General features: G+C 43.8%; 2 protein-coding genes across 10 annotated transcripts; both read right to left on the bottom strand.

Moving 5' to 3' along the window:
* Nucleotides 1-72: 72 nt before the first annotated feature.
* SNF8 (SNF8 subunit of ESCRT-II) lies at nt 73-4,920 on the bottom strand. Of its 6 annotated transcripts, none has more exons than XM_083809423.1 (8): nt 4,781-4,920; nt 4,506-4,556; nt 3,904-4,042; nt 3,470-3,574; nt 1,923-1,995; nt 1,183-1,324; nt 886-960; nt 73-463 (listed from the first exon to the last, which is right to left on the bottom strand). In XM_083809423.1, the coding sequence occupies exons 1-8, from the start codon at nt 4,832-4,834 to the stop codon at nt 326-328; spliced, it is 777 nt and encodes a 258-aa protein (XP_083665549.1). In that variant the 5' UTR covers nt 4,835-4,920; the 3' UTR covers nt 73-325. The 6 variants fall into 6 exon arrangements, with proteins under 6 accessions (XP_083665549.1, XP_083665552.1, XP_083665551.1 ...); XM_083809426.1 differs by having other exon boundaries at nt 4,469-4,556; nt 4,781-4,898; XM_083809425.1 differs by lacking the exon at nt 4,781-4,920 and adding an exon at nt 4,690-4,763.
* Nucleotides 4,921-5,408: 488 nt separating this feature from the next.
* Nucleotides 5,409-14,520, bottom strand: GIP (gastric inhibitory polypeptide). 4 transcript variants are annotated; one of them, XM_083809430.1, is made up of 7 exons: nt 13,726-14,520; nt 13,417-13,602; nt 11,223-11,350; nt 10,013-10,159; nt 9,538-9,669; nt 6,624-6,716; nt 5,409-5,606 (listed from the first exon to the last, which is right to left on the bottom strand). In XM_083809430.1, exons 3-7 carry the CDS (start codon nt 11,294-11,296, stop codon nt 5,597-5,599), a joined length of 456 nt encoding a protein of 151 aa, XP_083665556.1. In that variant the 5' UTR covers nt 11,297-11,350; nt 13,417-13,602; nt 13,726-14,520; the 3' UTR covers nt 5,409-5,596. The 4 variants fall into 4 exon arrangements, with proteins under 4 accessions (XP_083665556.1, XP_083665557.1, XP_083665555.1 ...); XM_083809431.1 differs by having other exon boundaries at nt 13,916-14,520; XM_083809429.1 differs by having other exon boundaries at nt 13,417-14,520.
* Nucleotides 14,521-18,638: the final 4,118 nt, after the last annotated feature.

Here is an 18,638-nt window from a genome sequence, read left to right as displayed (position 1 = left end):
AAGATGCTTTGGAAATGTCACTGCTGGCTCTAAGATTCATTAGACAGTCACATATGCATCCTCTGAGACTGCAGTTGCAATAGCAGCTTATATATTTTTTCTCTTGCTGTGACAAGGTAATTAGTGTTTGTAACAGTAAGTGGTATTTCAATTCACAACAGAGGAGAAAATCCAAAGGTAAGCAAGTATGAATTAGTCCTATTAAACTTCTCAATCTAGACATTTTTTTAAAAAAATTTATTTCAAATCCATTGTACCTGTGTTTTAGGTGATATGCAAGTAACCTCACAAGAAGAATTATATACACACATGGAACACTTAGAAGTCAAGGTATTGCCTCGTTAGCTTCCTCTGGAGTGATCTCCTGAGAGTACAGCTCTGTAAAGAGAGCAGGCAGCCAGTACTGAGGTTCTCCTGCTGCCTGCGTATCCAGCCAGGCCATTCCTTCCTTCAGCAAGTGTTCCTATTCAAACAGAGCAGAAACTGTGAGTAAAACTTAACTAAATGGCTGAGAAGCCATTCACAGGCCTCATCCCACATTTATTGTAGTGTAATGGAGTGTGTAGAACTCAAAATTTTTACTCATCTTGAGCAGGGAAAGATACAGTTTGGACATCCAGTCAAATCTACCCTCCATGTTTATGCAGGACCTGAGCTAACAAAATTCAAGTTTTAACCGAGACTAGTGAAGCCACAGGAATATCTACAACTCCTGAGACTCTGCTGTCTTTAACCTATGTTTAAGTAGTACGTACCCTGCCTCAGGTCTATCACCTGTGCATGCTATGGTAACATCCTCACCATAGTGTACGCAGCTGTGCTGCAGGAACAGCCACTCCACCCTGTCACTGACCTCCACTGTGCACAAGAGACCTTCATACGTACCAGTATTTGCTTTGCACGTTCCATCTCCCATTTCAGACTGGACCTGATCTCATTGACTGTTACATAGCCCTTTTTCTGGAATGAGAGAGAAAAATACTGTGTGCTTATAATCAATATTTAAGTCCATAGTTTAGATGCACATGGACAATTTTGCCTACAGGTCTGATCTAATCGTAGCACAAGTTCTAGATTCACATTCATGCTGGAATTTGCACTTCCTACAACCTGCTTTCCCTGTCGTGGAAGTAATAAGATTCTTTCAGGGTGGTTGTACTTTAAAATCACTTGGATCAATACCTCTGCCAGCTGCAAGACGACTGTGTGATCCATGTTCAGTTCAGCTGGTACAGACTGGACCAGATATGTTCCACCAACAGGGATAATCCCAAAGCCATTTCCCAAGACCTTCAGTTTCTTGATTGCACGAAGGAGATCATCCCTGAAGAGCAAGGGTTAATACAAAGCTTTAAACCAAGAGAGCCTCTCTCAAACTGCATCCTCAATTCTGTAAATGAGAAGAAGCTATAAGCTATAGCAAGTGGCTACTTGCTGCAATTTCAGGTAATCAACAGCCAATAATTTCTTTTAGTGTGCATATCTTTGCCCCTTTACAGAAGTGCAGATTTTCATTAGAGACATTTGTAGTATCTAAGCTGCAAGTGCTATATTTAAGATTCAGCCCAACTTACTAATTATGGTGAGTTGTGTCCTAACATTGATTTCTGTAAGGGCACGTATTGGTCCCTTCCTTATAGCTCAGACCACAGCAGCTTCAGCAGACTGTGACAGTAAGAGAGCTGGATTTGCAGGGAACTAATCCTCTCCAGCTCAAGACAACAGTTCTTCATGCTTTAGTGCTCACTCCTGCTTTTTGAAATATTTAAGTCATTAACTACAGAGCATGTGTAAATGGCTCAATTGCTAGCATTTGGAGTCCAATTAACAGCAGCAAATTCAAGCCTAGCTGAGATCAGTCACCCTCTTTTCTTCCACAAATGCTACTTGATTCTACCCTCCTGTAATATCCAGACACTCACTGGCTTACTTCCTGAGCAAACTTCCCTCTTCCCTTCAGCACTTGTTGATGAAGTTCTTCTAGTGTTATCAGACCTAGGAGTTAACAAAAGGGGACAGGAAAACATTACTGCACAGAAAGAAAACTACTCCAGCACAAGTAGTAAAGGCTCCTTTGTGTGTTTACCACTGAATCACTCCTGCCCTACATTATACAAGTGGATTCTTCATTGTTCCCCGTTTCAAGCCTTGGATGAGATAAGCATCTAGTCACTTCTGGTCCTACAATTAACATGCAGCACTCTGGTGTTGCCTTCTTCCACAGACTTACCAGACAGAGTTTCAATTAGCTTTGCTGTAGCCCACTCTTGGTCTCCGATTGCCCTTTTGGGGTGAAGAACACCCAGTATATTTTCATTAGGCACTTACCACTAGTAATCATAGAATCATTAAGGTGGGAAAAGACCTCCAAGATCACCTGGTCCAACCATCCCCCTACCACCAATGTCACCCACTAAATCATGTCCCTAAGCGCCAGGTCCAACCTTTCCTTGAACACCCCCAGGGACGGTGACTCCACCACCTCCCTGGGCAACTCGTCCCAATGCCTAGCCACTCTTTCAGAGAAGAAATGTCTCCTAATTTCCAGCCTCAGCCTCCCCTGGCACAACTTGAGGCCATTCCCTCTAGTTCTATCATTAGTTATCTGCGAGAAGAGGCCGACCCCCAGCTCCCCACAACTTCCTTTCAGGTACTTGCAGAGAGCAATAAGGTCTTCCCGAGCCTCCTCTTCTGCAGACTAAACAACCCCAGTTCCCTCAGCCGCTCTTCATAAGACTTGTATCCAGGCCCTTCACCAGCTTCATAGCCCTTCTCTGGCCATGCTCCAGGGCCTCGATGTCCTTCTTGTAGTGAGGGGCCCAAAACTGAACACAGTACTCAGTACTCTGGTGCGGCCTCACCAGAGTCAAGTACAGGGGGACAATCACCTCCCTGGTCCCGACGGCCACGCTATTCCTGATAGAAGCCAGGATGCCGTTGGCCTTCTTGGCCACCTGGGCACACTGCCGGATCATGTTCAAGCAAGCGTCAACCAGCACCCCCAGGTCCTTTTCCTCTGCACAGCTTTCAAGCCACTCTGCCCCAAGCCTGTAGCACTGCATGGGGTTGTTGTGGCCAAAGTGCAGGACCCAGCACTTAGCCATTTTGAACCTCATCCCATCCTGTCCAGGTTCCTCTGCAGGGCCTCCCTCCCCTCCGACAGATCGACACTAACTCTTCTGGATATTGCTGTGATCCTTTAGAGACAGTCTTACTGCCAGTCTCAAAGCAGTAACTTACTGGTTTTGTACTCCTTCCAGATTGTCATTTATCACCGTCTCCCTTCCCACCGTACCAGGAATTACAGTTTTGTTACCTAGGGGTTTTGAGGGGTACAAGGAAGACAGAACCATCAGCTCCATATTCTGTGAAATCTAGTAAAGAATGCTATGCTGAGTGATGCAACTCATTTTCTACGTGGACAAGGTATACTCCGATTCTCCTAGAAAACAGACAGTGCGATCCTCACCTCCATTCCTGTGTTTCAGAGCCAGGCAAACTTCAATAATCTGCACACCCAATTCATAGTAAAAGTCTCCAACTCCCAGCATTTCTGACCAGAATCCTTTACCGGCTGTGAAGTGAGAAAGGGGAAAGTGATTGGACCACTGGCAAGAACATCTTCCTTAATAGTTACTGGTATGAAGCAGCCTGCTCACAAACCTCACTGTGAGGACTCATGCCTCAGTCAAGAGTCTCCATTTTGGTCATCTCCACCTCTTTTGCTACCCTTTAAAGTAAATAGCACCTACAGGCATATTACACCAATTCACAAACCCCAAGAATGAAAATACCATTAGCTTTCCTCAAGGACAACTTCCATCAGCTCCACTAAGAACTGTTTACAACAGAAGAACAGTAAAACAAATCTTTAGTCATTAACCCCTGGTGCCTGCTCCTCACATGCCAGAGGATCCACTCCAATTGTTGCACACATATCCTGGAACTGGACCCGGAACTCTGGGCTTTTACGGATCTCTTGCTTGTGTTTGCTGGCAAACTCCTCCAAGTTGGTTTTAAACATGTCCAGCTGCTTAGACATCTGGAAGAGAATTACAGAAAACTATTTCTGTCTTAACACTTATTTAACACGTTTTTTGGTGATCACAGACCCCACAATGCACTAAGTGGACACAGTCCTAAAGCAGTAGCCAAGATTCAGACATGCTGCTCACCCTGTACAAATGGCACCAGTGGACTCAAAAAGCAGGAAACAAGAAAAAAATGCTTGACAAATTCACATGTGTATGCTTTAACACTGAATATAAGCCAACATCAAACAAGAGTGGACAGAAGACAAGGCTATTCTGAACCCATAGTTGGGCTCAGAAGGACGGCAACAGATATCCTGTGCCGTGCATGGCACAGAAACAACCCCACAGAACGGAGATGTTTCGGAGGCGACGGGAAGGGAGGCAGAACCCAAAGCAGGACGCAAAACGAAGCTCAGGTCTGAGGCTAGGCTCACCACCGCAAGCCACGCCACGGCAGGGGCGACCTCCCACCTGGGCCAACTGGTCTTCGGCCAGGACCGTCCCTCGCTCCTTGTACTTTGCCTGCAGGAAGAAAACAGGGCGCTGGGGACGGCGCCGGGAAACGGGCGAACAAACCCCAGACCGGAGGAGGCGGCGCTCCTTAAGGACGCGTGAATCAGAAGGACCCGCGGCCCCGGGCAAGCGAGGAAGTTACCAGAGGGCACCCTGCGCTCCCGCCGGGGCCGCCCTCCGCGGACCGGCGCCCCGCACGCCCGTCCCGGCCGCGGGCCCCGCCGCCCCCTCACCTCCGCCAGCTTCTTCTTGGCGACGGCGCCCGCGCCCACGCCCCGCCGGTGCATGGCGGCCCCCCCGCCGGCCGCGCGCCCGCCGACGTCACCTCCCCGCGACGCGCGGCGCCGGCGCGGGGCGGGGGCGGGGCCTACGGGGCGGGGCCTACACGGCCCCGCCTCGCGCAGGGGCCCGGGGCCGAGCGGCGGCGAGCGGGGGCTCGGGCCCCGCGGGTTCCCCCGGGCTGGGGCGGGGCCTCTGCTTACGCGGCCGGGGCCCCGCCGCGGGAGGAGCCCGGGGGGGTGGCCGGGCCCCCGGCGTGCGGGGAGCCGCTGTGGGGGGGTGCCCGCCCCGTGCGGGGGGGCGCTGGGAGGGGGCGGGCTCCTGCGGCCGGCGTTGTGCCGGGGCAGCCCTCGGGCAGGGCTCGTCCCTGCGCAGCCCGGGGTGAGCTTCGTCCCGCCCCCCCGCCGCTTCCCGGGTCTCCGGGCGGCGGCAGGCCCGGCCTCCCGGCAGCCTGCGGCCAGGCTCGTGCCGCGTTCCGGCTGCGGCAGCTGCAGGCCGGATTCACCGACCCGCACAACGCAGCGCGTGTTGGGACCCTTACGAGCCCTGCTTTGAATGACGCCTTTTTTTTAAAAAGTAATTTAGTAACGTTTTATAGCCCATCCCCAAACGAAGCCTTAACTAAATCTTATTTCAGCTTCAGGCTAAAATCTTTATTTCTTACATTGGCAAAGTGGACAATATGCATAGAACAGAATGAACATAGAATATCTTCCTCCGTAGTGAGTGCGTTGATAGAGTGGAGAGCTCCTTGAGATAGGGTCCTGGAGTTACACAGTCCTAATGAAGCAGAAGTGGGAGAGAAAAGCATAAATCCCTGTGGGACCACGCTTAACCCATTTTAATTTGGTTTCTACGTGAAACAAAGCATAAGTTAATGGCTTCTTTACCCACTAGTCCCCTCTGATACCTTGGAAATCCATTCTGATAGCAGGACAGACGTCTCAAAGTTAGTAAGCATCTAATAGCAAGTATCTACAGCTTTTGAGAAAAAATCAGCAACTGGTTAGAGGAGATAAATGCTTTTTTTTTATTATTATTTTTTCCCCCTCTGCGGGAAAGGCTGCAGGATGAGCTCAAGAGTTAATTGTTTTCTCTGGCTTGCTTGCTTGCTGGCCACTTAGTTCACATTGTCTGACCAAGCTGCATGGAATTGGTTGTAGCACAGAGCTGCCTTTTATTTCCAGACTATTTGTGGCCAGTTCATCCTTTTTCATTCTTGTCTAACTCTTCCCATTAGCATAAATAGCTCTTCTCTCTGTTTTTTTTTTTGTTGTTGTTTTTTAATAGATGGTGACTTTGTTTCTCTCAGCCTTCATTTTACTAGAGCCTCTAAGATGGGCTCTCCATTTCCTTGAGCCTTCTCAGGACCTTCCCCTGGACATTTTGCATCCCCATTTCTTGTTGTATTTCTTTCTGAATGTCTTTCATACTTAGGTATGTTGAGTAGAAAAAGAAAAGTATTTTCTGTAAGTGGTTAGATGAACATCTAATTTTCTCATAAAAATAGAGAAAAGAATTTACTAACCTGCCTTCTCTAGACAGTCATAACTTGAAATTTGTCCATCCCCCAGTTTATCATATCAATGATTTGAAGATTCTCTTGCAGAGCCAAACTCTGGCCAAAGCTCTTAACTGTCCACTGAAATTCAGCTGAGCTACACCATGTGAGCACTCAACAGCTATCAAAAGATGAGCATTGCATCAAGGACCTTTGGGGCAAAACCTTTGTACAGTGCTGGAATGGGATCTGAAGGGATGTTTTTAACAACAGGAACAGGTAGAACAACCACTCACGTTGGTCTGCAGAGGTCAATCGACATTAGCCATGTCAGAAACTCCTGGTTCAAAACATCCTTCAAATCTTCTGAACCTTCCAGAGAAGTAAAACTGCAAGAAATGTGCCATGCCATAAAGACAGAGGAAAGGAAACCATCCAAATGTGTATATAACAATCTTACTCCAATTGCATCGAGTTCACAGGCATATTTTATTTTCCTTGTCTTCTAATACCTTTGACTTAGTGCATTGCTTGCCATCTTGTCAATCCTATCAACTTTTCGCTTTTTCTTTCCCTGTTCTTGGGAAATGAGACTGTTCTGCAACATTATCAGTGACAGTGGGGAGGAACTGAGGGATGAGCTGATTTAAGGAAAGAAAGCCAGGAGGATTTCTTTCTCTCTTCCTGGGTTTCAGTTGAGCATGATTCAAATTAGACACCTCAGGCTCTTGTCTCAGTTCATCTTTCTTCTTTGTTCACCACTTCCTATCTCCACAGCCAAGAGGATGCATTTTCTTCTTTTCTTATTTTTCAGTACTGTGTAATTCTTAACTAAATTTATTTGTATATATATAAAAAACTTTTTAAATCTTAAAAGGGAGTCTTTCATCCCTCTATATTCTGAAACAGCCAAGTACAAATCTCTGCCTCCCAGCCTAGATCAAGGATTAGTTAACTAAAAAGATCTGAATCCATACGGCATTTTCTTCATCATCTTTTCCTCCAGGCAGCACTTAGATTTTTGACAAGGTTAGTCATTTGCTCCTTAACAGAAGTCCCTCTGCTGCCTCCTGGGCAGTGCAGTAGAGCCATGAACTAGGAGAGGCAGTTTGAAGGAAAGGACACTATGCTCTTAGTAACTGTTTTTCTGTTCTGTAAAATAGAAGTGCCAGTGAAGAAGAGTGAATAAAGGTACATCTTGGTGGCTGGGGGGTGTTCCCCTAAGCATAGCAAAACAACAACACAACAACAAAAAATCAACAGAACCTAGTTTTGACATGATGAGATCCTGCTACAGAACACTGCTTTGATCTTGGTCAGTCTGGGATATCTAGCACTGAATATATCTGTCAGGCTTAGGAGATGAGAAGGAACAGTCCTGTACCACCCCCCGCTCCTCCCATACCCCATGTCCTCTCTTAAACCCAGCAGGCATCAAAACAAAGGCAGAGTGAAGCAGGATCTATGCCCCAAGCCCACAAAGGGAAGCCTTTGTTTCTGAGGACTTTTTCACCCCACAAATTGTGGTTTTTATTTGCAATTAAGGAGATTAGGGGAAACACTGCATTTTTTTTTAAATATTATTAACTAACAAGCTGATTAATCTCTAGCACCAAAGGTGTGTGTGTCATTCTCCCTCTCCTTCCCTCCCCCCCCAGTCCTATGTAAGAACAGGTTAGAAAAATATCTGTCAGGAGTAGTTTAGAGCAAGCTGATCCTGCCTTGTAGGAGAGGTCAGACTAAATGACCTTTTGAGATCCCACAAAGCCCTTGTTTCTTTGATTCTGCATTTTCAGTATGACTAGCAATTCTCAATGTCTGATTTTCTGGGTGCTTGGCCTTAACACCTCTGTGAGCCATAACAGTGCTCATTTCCCCCACCCCTGGGTCATCCCCTGCACGTTTGTTTCTAAAGCAGTTTTCATGCAAAGGCTGTAAAAGACAACAAATGCCCCCAGATTCTTGTTCTGGGTGACTGTCCCATGACTCCCTGTAAGTTAGAGGTTTCATTCTCTTATCAAGAGACACTAGAATTGTGCCTGAAGGATGTGAGCCATGTGCAGTAAGTGCCTGTTTTCCTTCCTGACACAATTTTGGGACTAATCAGCAACAACCTGTTAGGTTTTGTAAAATCCCCTTCATGTTAAAGAAAGGAAATGTTTCCCTCATTTGTTGGCTTTCTTTTTTTCTTTTTTTAATAGAAAGTGCCTGAGAACAGATTTTTGTTTGGACTCAAGTGTCTAACCTTCTTTTTGAACATTTGCGACATGAGGTAAGATTGGGGGGCGGTGAAACACGCTATTGACAGGCCATGGCTATGCTGACACAGCACAAAGCTGTGCAACACAGAGATGGCACTCTCAGCCAGATGGCTTGGGAAATGAAGGTACTAGCTGGAACAAGAGAGAGCACCATATGGACTAAGTTACCTTCCTGAGAGGTACCTTTTAAGAACTAGATTGCATCGCCATCATTCCTGTAACCAGCGTAGATACATCTGAATAAGACTGCAAGTGTCTCCAGTGACATAGATCAAAAACAAACTGGGGAATTCCTTGAGTCACTCGGGCATCTCTCCTGCATAATTTCACATTTAGATCTCATGCTTTTCATAGTAAGAGTGTGTAGCAATGATACAATGGAATAACTGTTTTGTTTATTTTTGCCCTGTGAGACGATTTGATCAAATCAAAAAAGTTTTGCAGGAATGTATCAGTTTCATCCCAATTTTCACTGGAAAGTTTTCTTTTGTTAGGGTTTTGAATAGAATGGAATGGTTTTATTAGGTCAAAGCACTTCAGTTTAACTTCTCCATTACTGTAGTGTTAGTATGTTGCAGGAATGGATGTGCTTCAGCCCTGTCAAAAGACAGCACTTTGACTTTTTTAAAAGTGCTGGGCTTTGATGAGGCTGTTCTGATACTTTGAAAGGGAAAAAAAAAAATCAATATTTTCTATTTCTGAAGTGTGTATTTCGTGAGAAATTGTAAAGTTTTAGAAGCTTTTTTGTATTTGTTATTTTTGTCACTCATGAGACAATTGCAAAATATGGAATTCCCTTTTGAAACAGAGGTCTTTTTGTTTTCCTGTGCTGACAGTGTTATCACCAATTTCTGCCCTAAAACATCCCTTCAAAAACTGAACACTTGGGGACCTCATCCCTCCCTTGGGGACCAGACTTCGTCCTTATTTCCTATTCTGCCAATCTCACCTCTGATTTTTCTTGTTTTTTAGAAGCCAAGCAAAGAAGTCTTTGGCTTCATGGTTGCGCAGGTCCAAGCTTTGGCCATTCACAGCTGATGCTTGTGGCTCAGCTTCTCTCTTGTACGTTTCAATGACGTTGCTGAAAAGGCAAAAATGGGAAGAAGGACATCAGCCTGAGATGCCACAAGAGGGTGCTGAAATGCTGCTTTTCCACAAAACCCAACTCCTTCCCACTCCATCTACCAAGCATACAGAGAAGAAGGCAGTGTTGGATAGAGAGAAGGATAGTTGTGCTGTGTGCCGACAGACAAGAAACGCTTCAACGACTTAAGGAAAAAAAAAAAAGGAAAAGAAAGTCCCCAGAGAATCACTGCTGCAGTCCAAGGAAAATATCCTCAGCTCTACATTATTCTGTAGCCAACAGTTGCCTGACAACAGCTGTCAGTTCAAATCATGGAAGCGTTGAAAGTCTATGTACTTACTCGCTTTTCTTCTCTCGCCTGGCTAGCAACCATTCCACAAAGTTCTTCTTCAGCATGTTATCCATCGTGCGGCTGTAATCACTTGCCAGGGTGGCCTCAGAGTAGCGTTTTTGCACTGGTCTGGCACTGGGAGTCCTTATACTTATGCTACAGTAAGAGTACAGATAGAGTGATTCTTGCTCAGACAAGAAGCAAGCACTATGCAGAATTTTGCTTGGGTTGCATGGGATTGCCCATGCATCCCCTAAGGTCAGCAAAGTTTTTTGATCACTTTCAATTCTTTTCTAGCACAGGTGATTGTTCCTGCATTGTAAAGTGAAGAATTAACTAGAGAAGGAGCTAGCAATCTCCTCATCCATTTTTCTGGCTGCTAACACATTTGCAGCTCACATTTGACTTCTCAGGAGGAGATGAACTTGGGATATTTGCTGACGTCTGGAGTCAGAGTAGCTTTCCTGCCATAGCCTGATGGATATAGACTTTGACTAAGTGTTAAGACACTGAGTATACACAGATTCCCTTCTCTAGTGAGCTGCACACATAGGGCCAAGGGAACCTCTTCCTGTGTCCTCAAGAGCCTGAGGGGTGGACAGCAGGAGACGAGGTCCAGAACTTGAAGCCAGTGCTGGTCTGACAGTGTAGACGTACTTGGTGGCTAGCTAAGTTAGCAAAGGATATCAAGGCTGATCTTTTTTTAGTGTTATTATCTGGAATTGCAGCAGCTCTTGCTGCTCTGATAGGGTTTCTTTTAGATCTTCTCATGTGGTAGTTGGAAGTTTTGTGGCAGAAATCAGAGGAAGAGATGGAAAGTCTTTATGTACCTGCTTTATATAACTGGTCACATTTTCAGAAACTTTGAAATATCAAATGCCCCCTAGCCGTATTCATGGGAGACAATTACATTTTGTTTCTAGTTCCCAGCCAACCTTCACTTCCTGGTTGCCTTCCAGCTTGTTACTCCCAACCTGGAGCAATGTAGTTTTTAGGGAAAACTTGGGAGTTCTTGGCTCTGGCTCAAAGGCTTTAATTTGAGACCTCTCTTATCATTTGCTCATCTCTGTATGCTTTGCTGTCTTTCTATTATCCAAGAGCTACCTCAGGACTCATGTTCTCACCTATTTACCAAGATGCCAAGGGAAATAGTCTACTTGCCTCCAGTAGGAAGCTGGAAAAGGCTCAAAATACATTGTGGGTTTTCCAAAACACTTACCCTGAGACGTTCTCTTCCATCAAAACAAAGCTCAAAGAAGCAAAAAGCAGAGAAAGAACTTTCAAAGACATCATTTTCTTGGCTGATTTCTCTGTTCAAAAGCAGAGGGCAATCCAGATGCTTGGCCCCTGGGATACATAAGTGACATGACAGTGAACCCAGGGAGATGGGCAATGGTTAGGCATGTGCCTGCACTTGTAAACATGTTTCTTTCCTTGTCCTTGGAACAGCTTTCTCCAACCTACAAAGCTCTCCTTTGCCATTCACAGTTAAGTTACTCTTTCAATAACAATGCTCCTTCACCACAGTGGCGTCTATTAACATCTGTTCCCTATACTTTTATTGCAACCATCAAATTAATTGTGATTTGCCCATTCGTGGAGGCGAGGACATTGTATTGTTCCACATTTACAAGCTGACCCTGCGGGTACCTCATTGTGCTTTAAGGGTCAATTCAAACTTAAGTATGTGAATGAGAACGCACGTTGGATCAGGCAATTCAAGAGCAAACAGGAGTTACATCACATCCTGCTTATCCCATACTGCAGTTCTGCAGGATTTAGCAGCCTGATCTAATTCCTGGGAAACTTTCTGTAGGGATGGATAATGCCTTACATCGGGACTGGTGCCAGAGTCAGTGAATATCTGTTATGAAAAATATCTCAGGATAGTGACGGAATTTGATCAATTCCAAGATTTATTAGTTTCAAGCTGTTCCTAGTCCTCATGTCCACAGTTCAGCTCAGTAGACCTTGGACATTTGAGCTCTTAATAACTATTCCAGCTCTGCAAACTCTGTACAAAAATGGTTTTGATCAAGGCTCACGGATGTATTTTATTGTCTCTCACCTCACTCTTTGTTATCAATATTTCTGGAATCTGCATTGTACTGGAGAATTACTGTTAACAGGAACAATATAGTAACAAAAACAAGTCTAGATCAGGACTTAGGTATCCCATCCTTCAAAAATTCATTCATACATTAGTGAAACTTTACTCATAAGTAGCAATTTGCATTCTTACAACTGCCCAATTATTATTTTGGAGAAAACAAGAATTTGTAAGTTTGGATGTTGTTCATAACTGAGGCTTTTTTGTTTGTTTGTTTCTGGAAAACTGTGACTTTTTTACAAATGTTTTGGCCTATATATAGGCTGAATACTAAATGTGTTACATTATCTCAGAGATATCAAGTTGAGAGGAATACTTTTAAAAGCAAAGGTGTTATATATTGAACAGTGGCAAAACCCCTGAAATATTTACAGCTAAAGCAGTAAGAGGCAAATAGTTACAGAGTGTATTAATATGAAAAGTAGGTTTCGTTATACAGAAAGCCAAAGAGTATTTTAAATGAAAGTTGAGAAAAGTGTCATGATTAAATAAGCTTTCCCTCTTATTTGCTATTCATTACATATATCACTGTAGTTATGATGATGAATCTGAAAATAGTTGTCATCCAAGGATATTGTTCTGCTTAAGATAATTATTTATGAAAATAGGAGAGGACATATATTGTACCCTTAATTTTAAGAAAGGGTAGCACTTATTCTCTGCAGAATTTATCTAAGCAGCAAGGAAAAACAGTCTGCATTTTTGGAGATTGTAGAGAAACCATTCCTGAATTAATACAAGACCCCTTTGCCTGTATGATACTCAAATCAAGCTCAGTTAGCAGTAAATGACACTCCAGGAGAGACTAACTGTAACTGTCATTACACTGTTTTGATTTTACAATTTGATTCCTTCACAAAAGGAAGAGTAGTATCTACTTGTGGGATCTTTACTACATGAAGGTCTTCAAATCCCCTGTGCAATACCGTCTGCTTTGGAAGAAGAGTTATCCCTGTTTTATTCATAGCTAGAAGGATACAAAAAGCAGCCAAGAACCAATTTCTCATCATTTCCCTGTGTAGAATATGTTTAAAGGGGCAGATCCCAGCCTGAGACTTGCCATGTACTGAATCCTCTAAAATAACAGTCTTTCCCTTTACAACACGGTGCGTACTGCTATAGTTCTTTTCCACCAAACCTATCAAGAAAATTGCTAGTCTTACACCACTTCAGGAAAAACTCAGCCAAAGGTACAGCTTGTTCCTACTCTGCTATAGATACTGCCTGACACTGTCAAGCACTGCTCACTCTCATCTTAGGAAAAAGAATAAAAAAAAATATAGACTGATATAGAGCTTCTTACCTTTCTACTCCACTGAGGCTGCTCAGAAGATTTCAACCAGTTCTAGTGCTCAGAGGAGATCCTTCAGAGCCTTTATAAACATTAGCAGTGTGGGACCAAACCCACTTCCATGAGGTAAACAGGAAATCAAGCACCTACTCAAAGTAGCTCAAGCCCACTTAGATCTGCTTCATTAGGTCCATTGACCTGCAGAGCAGGAAAATAACCTTTAAAAATATGTTTACATTAATGGTAATTACACATTAGTATATCGCAAAATCAAGGATGAATGTGTATTGTGGACATAATGCATATGGTATTGATCTAAACCTTAATTCCACATAACACCTCCTTCCCCAGCAAAAGTTTTATTAATATCCATCTCTTCTTTTGAGAAGCACAAGAATCATCTTACAGAGATCCAGTTTGCTGCTTCTCTCTCTTAAAGTTCAAATAAATTTGCTAAAACCAGGAGCTTCGATTGTTATTTTTGTCATCATCAGCATTGAGTCTGGGCAACCTGACTGTGGTCTGCAACCTCCTTGTGCAAACCTAGACACTGAAAGCTGTATCTATCCCCCAGAATTTGCAATCTAAGAGGACAAAATTTGGGATGGATAGCAGCAGACAGGAAACTATTAGGAAATAGTGAGGCAGCGTTGGTTAACGAGATGAATGGTGGTGGCACAGCAGCAGCCTATATGGGATCAAGGATGGCAGCTAAGTTAGCCTGAAGCACAGCAACTATTTTGACTCCTGTCCTGAACAAGTGAAGAAGTGCTTTATTATGGTTCTGTAGCTGCTGGAGGTGTGTGTCAGTAAGGCAACTACTTCATCTTGCCCTTGTACAGCTGGATTTAGGAGAGCAGATGTACCCCTGATGTTAATTATACCATTAAAGTGTAAGGGGTTAAACCCCACTCCCACCAGTTCTGCTGTGATTGTATGCCCGGTGAGATGTTCTCTGTGGTGTCTGACCTGCCCTACCCAACCCAAGTCCTATCTGGGAGAAGACCTGGGCCTACTGCATTTTAGTATGTGAGTTCTGGTCAGGGGCTGCTCCATGGGTGTCCCAGCTGCTCCAGGATCCTTGTTGCACCCAGGTTTAATCTGTTGAAGGAACAGAGAAGGATTATCTTTGTGCTATTTTAACACACAAGCTAAGCTCTATTTGCATCTTTTCTGAAGCAGTGCCTGTGGCTGGTTGTGCTGACTTGTAAAACATAGTCCTGCCTGTGGCTTAGTTCCCCTAAGCTGCCTGAACTTTTACAGGAGGTTATCCAAGTTACAACCTTCCCCTCAGGTCTGCCAGCACTTGTTTATGGAGTTCAGCTGAGCTGCTTGGAGCAGTAACCCTACACACCTGGATATAGGAGGGATATGTGTGCCTATTCTCCTGGGCTTGGGCTGGCTTAGCTACATCATGGATTTGTGCATGAAAGCAGTAGACTTTCTTGTTGGGCTGCACAAGAAGCAGACCTTAGTGGAAATGTATATAATGTAATAATGGCAAAATTGAAGTATATCAATGATTTCAGTGTGGGAAAGGGTTTCACTGTGCTAGCACAGTGTCCATGATGTAACTTGTCCTGAACAAATGCAGAAATCCAGCATGATTGAGGTACATGTCTCTGTGTAAAGCTTCCTACTTTGAAATTCCTTCCTGAAATATACTTTTTCTGCCTTTTTTTTTTTTAATTAAATAGAATCACAGAATATCCTGAGTTGGAAGGGATCCATGAGGGACATGGCGTCCAGTTCCTAGGTCCTCAAAAGACCACCCAAAAAATCAGACTATGTATCTGAGAGCATTGTCCAAACACTTCTTGAATTCTGTCAGGCTCGGTGCTGTGACAGCTTCCCTGTGGTAAAACTGAGAAATGTTGTTGAGAAATGCTGCTGTGACACACTGTCAGGTATAGGTTTGCTTCAACCACCACCTGTCTTCCTACATCAGGAGTGCACAGAGTGCAGAATGAGCATGCATCCAGCTTACTGCAGCCCTCCTTGGCAGAGCAAAACTCTTGCTACTCTGTAGTTACACAACTCCCTGGCACAACCAGCCTCTTGGGCAAAAAGTCTTGCATCTCTATTACATTAAGATAAAGGATCAGAAGGATATTTTTAGGGTAGATTGAGATTTCAGTGCTATTAGGGAGTAATTATTACTTTCACAGGAACTACTTAACATTTGGTTTAATCCTTTAACTATTAGTACACACACATGCCAGAGTGTTCAAAAGCTTTTCACCCATGCAAAAGCGTCATGCCTACTGTACTAAATGATGCACTGTAATAGTTAAAAGTAACCAATTCACACTCCTATCATAGTTGCTAATCAATAAAGTGGAGTAGTTTAACCTGACATCTTTATTATGTGTATTCTAGGTACTTCACTCCTAGCCAACTTGGATATCTTGTTTCTCCAAAGTATAACCTATTTGTTTTCCTCTCATTAACTGCCTCTGTATGATGTGAAGTTAATAGAGTGAAATAAATATCCAGCAACATTAAATGTTGACCCACTGTTCACAGTTATGGTTATTTCAAGGCATCTGCTCATGATCCAGTTTGGACAGCAGCATCACTCTAAAGTTTCTCACAATCTTTCAGACAATAAATAAACCAAAACCAACCCAAACAAACAAACAAACAAAAAAAAACCAGGTACACAGATTCCTAAAGACAGACGGGCACTATCTGCATTTCAATATTCCATCAGCATGATATCCACTGATCAATATGTAAAAGGATGAACCTTTGCCTGCCAGTTCAGCTCTGAAAAGTGCAGGGGCAAGGACTGAACTGCGGGCATAGAAAAGGGCCATGTGCCCACATTTGCTTTTTTTCCAGTGTAACAGAGGGTCTAATTAAAGATGCAGACCTTGCTCCTCTCTAGCCTTAGCCCATTACAGCTATGATATGAGATAGCAACGCTATCCATAGCATTATCTGTGATCTGCTACATTCTCTAATAACAAGTTGTTTCATGAGCTTCAGCTGGATCTTGGCTTGGGACAAAGAGCACTTCAGATTAGGTTTCATCCAGCTGGGGCAGTTGTCTCCCTGCACATTAAGCAAGAGAGCTGGTGCTGCCCCATTTCACCATATTCTGCTGCAGAGCGCTTAGTGAGTGTGACTTAGTGAGACAGAGTTCTCCTCTTGTCTGTGGCAGACCTGGCTTGAAAAGTTGTTTCAGGAGTTTGGGAGTGTTGGGAAGGTCACAGCTGTGCTCCTGAAACAGTCCTGCTCTGCTTTGAGACACTGGAACATCTCAAGGGCAACTTTGATTACAAAGCATTTCAAATATTAGATGTCCCCATAATCATGGAAAATAGGTCTTGAAGTGACCTTAACAGGTCATCCATTCACTCCCCTGCTGCCAGATGGGGTCAACTCTGTTTAAACCATTCTGAATGGATGAGAGTCTGATCTGTTCCCAAAAATTTTCAGAAATGGAAATACTGTGAACTTCCCAATAAATTTCTTGTAGTATTTAGCTGTAACCTCACCTTCAGTGGCACAATTTACACCTCTGTCTTTCCCCAGTGGATATGATGAGTAAGGTTTTCCCTTTCCCTCTGGAGTAGTGCTGTCTAGTTGCTGTCTTGTGTGGCACCAGTTAGGGGATCTCTTCTGACAGAGAAGGATTTCAGGTGTTGCATGTGACATGTGAAAATAAGACTTTCTGCTCCATTTTGTTTGCAAACATTAGGCTGATCTGAGATTCCTGGCTGTATCCAGCTATGATTGATCAGTATTAGCATCTGCTCTACTCCTCAAATCACAGGGAGAGAAAGGAAGAGAGGATTTTTAGTTGTTGTTTTTCCTCCACCCTCATCCTCTCACTGAAATCACAGACATTGGAACAGCTTTCAAACTCCGGTCCTCGTTCAGGACTGTTTCTGTTCTCAGCTTACCTTAGCTGCTGTCAAAGGAACAGAGGCTTGAGGCTTTTTTGGGGGGCTCATTTCTCTCCCTAAGATACCAGCTATGTTGTGCAGGGATGTAACTTCTACATGCTTTGTTTTTGCTCATCCTAATCCACCTTGGCAGACCACAAGGTCCTGAATATCAGCTTCTTTGTTCCAAGCCCTGATCCCACAGCACAGATCCATCTTTCCCCTCTCTCCTCCAAGGGCTGCTTGGGCTCTCACTGCCTGCTCATAGCCTCGGCCAACATACATGGGTCCTTTATATCAGAAGTAGCAAAGACTTCTGCCCTATCCCAGGTGCCAGAATTCTGTCAGGAGACTCAGGTTAACCAAAATGCACCAAAGGCAGCTTCAGCTCTAGCTCTAGCATTTGTCTGGTTCCTCATCTCATCCCTGGTGCTTAAACCTATCCAACATTCTCATTTAGCTGCATATGGGACATGAGTGATGTTCTGGCTAGAGTTACAGCGGATCTTTCAAGCAATGAGCATTATTTCATCCTCTCTTCTGGGTTCAAACCTGCCTTCCCTTCCTGGGCTTACAGGAATAGATTTTTTTTTTAAATTATTATTTATTTTTTTCACAATAGCAAAATACCAGGTATGTTTTTAAATGCCAGTACTCCCTTTTAACTGAAAAACAAACAAACAAAAAACTAGGGCCTTTTAAAGCTTTTAGTGTTTTCTTGATTAATTCAGCTCACTGGCATGGTTGTCTCTGATCCTTCATGACTCCTTTTTATTTTTATTTTTTATTTTTTTAAAACAACAACCCCAAAACAACCAACCAACCACACCAAACCAAAACCAACCAACCAAACAAAAACACCCAAAACCAGGAACCACAAAATATAGGAACTAGGTACTTCTACATGTCCCACTCTCCATCTATTTCTTTTTTTCTTGAATGCTTCCTTTACACACCAGGAACAGGGAGCTACAGCACAGTAACTAGTGTAGCAAAAAGCCCATGTAACATCAGTGCATGACAGATTTATTTGGACCGCAAAGATGTCTCTAGAGAAAAATCCAAAGACTGCTCCTTTTACCACTGTGCAGCTGTGCACTGTCATTGCTTCAAATACGTGGAGAGGTGATCTGCACTTGCTATAATGTCAAAACTTACATGTGTCTTGTCCTTTTAGTTCTTTACCTTGTGGCAGCTATTCTAACATTAAACATATTTTACTCCATCTTTAAGCAAAGACAGAGCCAGAACTAAACGGCTGGAGAGACTAGAGCAGTGGAGCTGCAGGAAAGGAGAAGAAATAATCAGTCCTGATAAATCCCAAGTATATACCAGCAGGAC

The sequence above is a fragment of the Anser anser genome (genome assembly GCF_964211835.1).
Source record: "Anser anser genome assembly, chromosome: 23".
In the NCBI taxonomy this organism is placed as follows: Eukaryota; Metazoa; Chordata; class Aves; order Anseriformes; family Anatidae; genus Anser; species Anser anser.
This window is presented reverse-complemented; position numbering and strand designations above follow the sequence as displayed.

Bases quoted from the DNA above. Each gene is read 5' to 3' on its own strand.
- SNF8 (XM_083809423.1), bottom strand. From the start codon at position 4,834: ATGCACCGGCGGGGCGTGGGCGCGGGCGCCGTCGCCAAGAAGAAGCTG. The intron at 4,043-4,505 runs GTGGGAGGTCGC...ATTCTCTTCCAG, and splicing joins CCGAAGACCAGTTGGCCCAG to ATGTCTAAGCAGCTGGACAT. The intron at 3,575-3,903 runs GTGAGGAGCAGG...CTCACTTCACAG, and splicing joins TGGAGTGGATCCTCTGGCAT to CCGGTAAAGGATTCTGGTCA.
- GIP (XM_083809429.1), bottom strand. From the start codon at position 11,296: ATGATGTCTTTGAAAGTTCTTTCTCTGCTTTTTGCTTCTTTGAGCTTT. The intron at 9,670-10,012 runs GTAAGTACATAG...TTGCCTTTTCAG, and splicing joins AGGCGAGAGAAGAAAAGCGA to CAACGTCATTGAAACGTACA. The intron at 6,717-9,537 runs GTGAGATTGGCA...CATTTCTTGCAG, and splicing joins AAAAACAAGAAAAATCAGAG to TTTTACTTCTCTGGAAGGTT.